This window comes from Vicia villosa, unplaced genomic scaffold (assembly GCF_029867415.1).
Source record: "Vicia villosa cultivar HV-30 ecotype Madison, WI unplaced genomic scaffold, Vvil1.0 ctg.000029F_1_1_1, whole genome shotgun sequence".
Taxonomy (NCBI): Eukaryota; Viridiplantae; Streptophyta; class Magnoliopsida; order Fabales; family Fabaceae; genus Vicia; species Vicia villosa.
Window position 1 is genome coordinate 1,081,954 of NW_026704961.1, and position 3,182 is coordinate 1,085,135.

Sequence of the window (3,182 nt, forward strand, 5' to 3'; positions counted from 1 at the left end):
ATTTTTTTAAAAATAAAAATAATAATGTATCTCTCATCCATAATCACAAACACTCATGATTTCAATTAAAAATAAAATAAAATTTAAAATAAATTTAAATTTTTTCTCTTCTTCATGATTGTTCCTAAAAATATAAATTTAGGTTTGTTTTCATATTTATTTCTAAAAAAAGGTCACTTATTTTAAAATTTTGAAGTTATTTTAATTTAAGTATTTTCTTTTTCCAAATTGTAACATCTTATGTCTTACAAATCAATTATCTAAAAACAATTGGACTTAATATACAAATTCAATACAGTGTCAGAGTATTAATTGAACTGAATATGTGGAGCATTTTGTAAAGATGAGCTATAAAAGTTTGAAAAACAATTTCTAATAAATAATACTATGTCAATGCAGCACTTGAAGTTATTAGTTTTTACCTTTTCATTTATTAAAATTCATTGATATATTTTATCCATTAGTTATAACATCTTGAATTGAAGGTTGAACCCCATGCCATATCATATGATGAAAGAAAAAGAGGAAAAAACATAAAAAGTACAAAATTAATTAAACTCATAAATTGCTTGCATTACTTGCAAAAAGGACACATTACAACTTACAAAAGTTACCACTAATTTTCAATAATACTAATAAATAATAAACAAGAAATGCTAGCTAGCTAGAATACTTTAACGATAAACAACACATCCACTGAAAATAAAGAGTAACATTTTCAAAGAAACAAAGACAAAAACCATGCAAGTTTAGTTGAACGTTGATGATCTTAAGGGAAAGGAAGAACACCATTTCCACCGCCAACGCCAGTTCCAAGCCCACCACCACCAATACCAGTTCCAAGCCCACCACCGCCACCTCCACCACCAAGTCCTCCTAAACCACCTAATCCAGCACCACCACCACCAAGTCCACCACCACCACCACCTAAATCACCACCTATACCACCTCCGATTCCACCGAAAGGTATTCCGTTGTTTCCTACTCCATAAAAACCACCACCGTATGTCATAAAGTTCTTCTGGTCCTTGAGACCAGCATCACTTGGTACATCTCTGGCACTTGTTGTAGCAACAACAACAAGAGCAAGAACCAACAAAAACATACACCACTTAGCCATATCTCTCTCCAACTTCCTAGGAATGTATATCTTATAAGATAACTGCACTCACTCACTCACTCTCTCTTACCCTGAGTAGTTGTGTGGCGAAGTGTGGTTGGGGGAGTGTCTTTTTATAGGGAAAATACTAAGACCTGATTGGTGAGAGGGTAGTTGAGCATGGTAAATGAAATTTATTGCCATTGCAGAACTTTGCTATAGCTGTCACCTTATCACAGACACGTTATTATACCAGCAATAATTTTCGTAAACTGGAGTATATATACATACCCGCCTAATATACGTATGTGTATGTATAATTTCGAGTGGATCAAAGATGGTACCTTACTTTTGCTTTAGGGTGAAGTTAAATTGATCTACTTAGGGTGTGTTTGGATTGGCGGTGGACATAATTGATTCTAGCAGAATTGAGTTTAGTAGAATTGATTTTATCAAAATTGAGTTTAGCAGAATTGATTTATGTTTGAATACATTTATGTAAAAGTGAGTTGAACAATAAATTACAATGTAAAAATCACCCAGAATCAATTCTGGAGGCAGAAGCTACAAATTCTAGCTTTTGGTAGAATCAATTCTGAAGACAGAATCAATTTTACTTTTGCCTAACCAAACATCTTAAAATAACCCAGAATCAATTCTACTCTTCTAGAATTGCTTTTGGCATTTTCAAAAGCCAAACCAAACATGCACTTAGATAGATTGATATTGAACATTGATTAAAGTAATATTGCAAGTGAATTATAATGATTGAAGACTTATGACTTCAAATTCCTTTTTAATCACTACTAAACGATTTAATTTCATATTTGTAGCAATTGAATTTTTTTATGAGAATATTATACTTGCATAAATTAAATTCCAAACTTTGGCATATACAGTAGTTCCATCTATCTAACAACTGGTTTTAATTTTTTAGGTGGATAATTGTCATTTAGGGATGGCCAACACTAACTTCTACTTTTATTAAAACCGTTGGAATATTTTATTAATTTTTTTCAACCGCATACATACATATATATATATATATACATATATATATATATATATATATATATATCTTCCTCCTCATATATCATATGACATACTTGGAACATTCTTTCATCATATGTCCAACCTTCTTGCAAAAGAAGCAAGTGGACTCCTTAGGTTGTTCCTTTGTCTTCTTATTTTGAGAAAAAAAATTCCGCAACCTTATCATTTTTAGTAAATAATTGCTCCATAGCTTCTAGGAACCTCTTTGTGCTTTTGCAGATAGAATCAACTCTTTAAAGGTAGAGTCAAATCTATATATATGAAATTCATTGCAGATAGGATCATCTCAAAGTTGAGCTTTTGGAAGGTGTCATCCTTATCTAGGGCGGGAAGGGTCTTTCTAGGTAAATCATCCATTCAAAGTATGCTCACAGACACCATTACCTGTTACACTTGGCTCACCCCTCTAATAAAGAAATTGAGAAGGCTTTTAGGAATTTTGTTTAATAAGTATTGTTAATCGAAATAAGCTTGTAATAGTGGCTTGAAAATGATATGTACTCCTCAATCTCATGGTGGGCTAGGATTGAGGTCTCTAATGAACCTTAATGTCGCTTCTAGCCTAAAACTCGCTTGGGATATTTTAAACAGCACTAAACCTTGGTCCATTATTCTTAAAGCTAGGATTTTTAAACCTCATGGCATAATTAAATATCACATTTTCTCCTCTCTCTGGTCTAGCATAAAATCTAATTGAAGTACCTTATCCTTTCACATCACTTAGATTTTGGGGGAATGGTAATTGCATTAATTTTTGACCGGATTTGTGGTGTGGTTCTCCCTTGTTGTTAGAAACTCACCTGAATTTTCTGAACAGACATGGAATCTTCAGTTCCTCGAAGATGGAAAATTTTATCTGTGATGGGAATTGGAATTTATTATTTATCTAGTGATTGGCACATCCACTACCCTGTCATCTAGCACAAACTCAATCAAACAATGTTAAGCAATATAAACTCTGAAGATATAGCAATCTGGCCTTTTGCTCAGTCAATTATTCTAGACTTAGAGCATGCTTACTAATTCAAGG

General features: G+C 32.6%; 1 protein-coding gene across 1 annotated transcript; it reads right to left on the minus strand.

Annotated features, from left to right (window-relative positions):
• Nucleotides 1–548: 548 nt before the first annotated feature.
• On the minus strand, nucleotides 549–1,196 carry LOC131622309 (glycine-rich protein 5-like). Its single transcript, XM_058893335.1, has one exon. The coding sequence runs from the start codon at nucleotides 1,118–1,120 to the stop codon at nucleotides 770–772; it is 351 nt and encodes a 116-aa protein (XP_058749318.1). The 5' UTR covers nucleotides 1,121–1,196; the 3' UTR covers nucleotides 549–769.
• Nucleotides 1,197–3,182: the final 1,986 nt, after the last annotated feature.

Excerpts from the sequence above, each read along its gene's own strand:
- LOC131622309 (XM_058893335.1), bottom strand. The coding sequence starts at position 1,120 with ATGGCTAAGTGGTGTATGTTTTTGTTGGTTCTTGCTCTTGTTGTTGTT.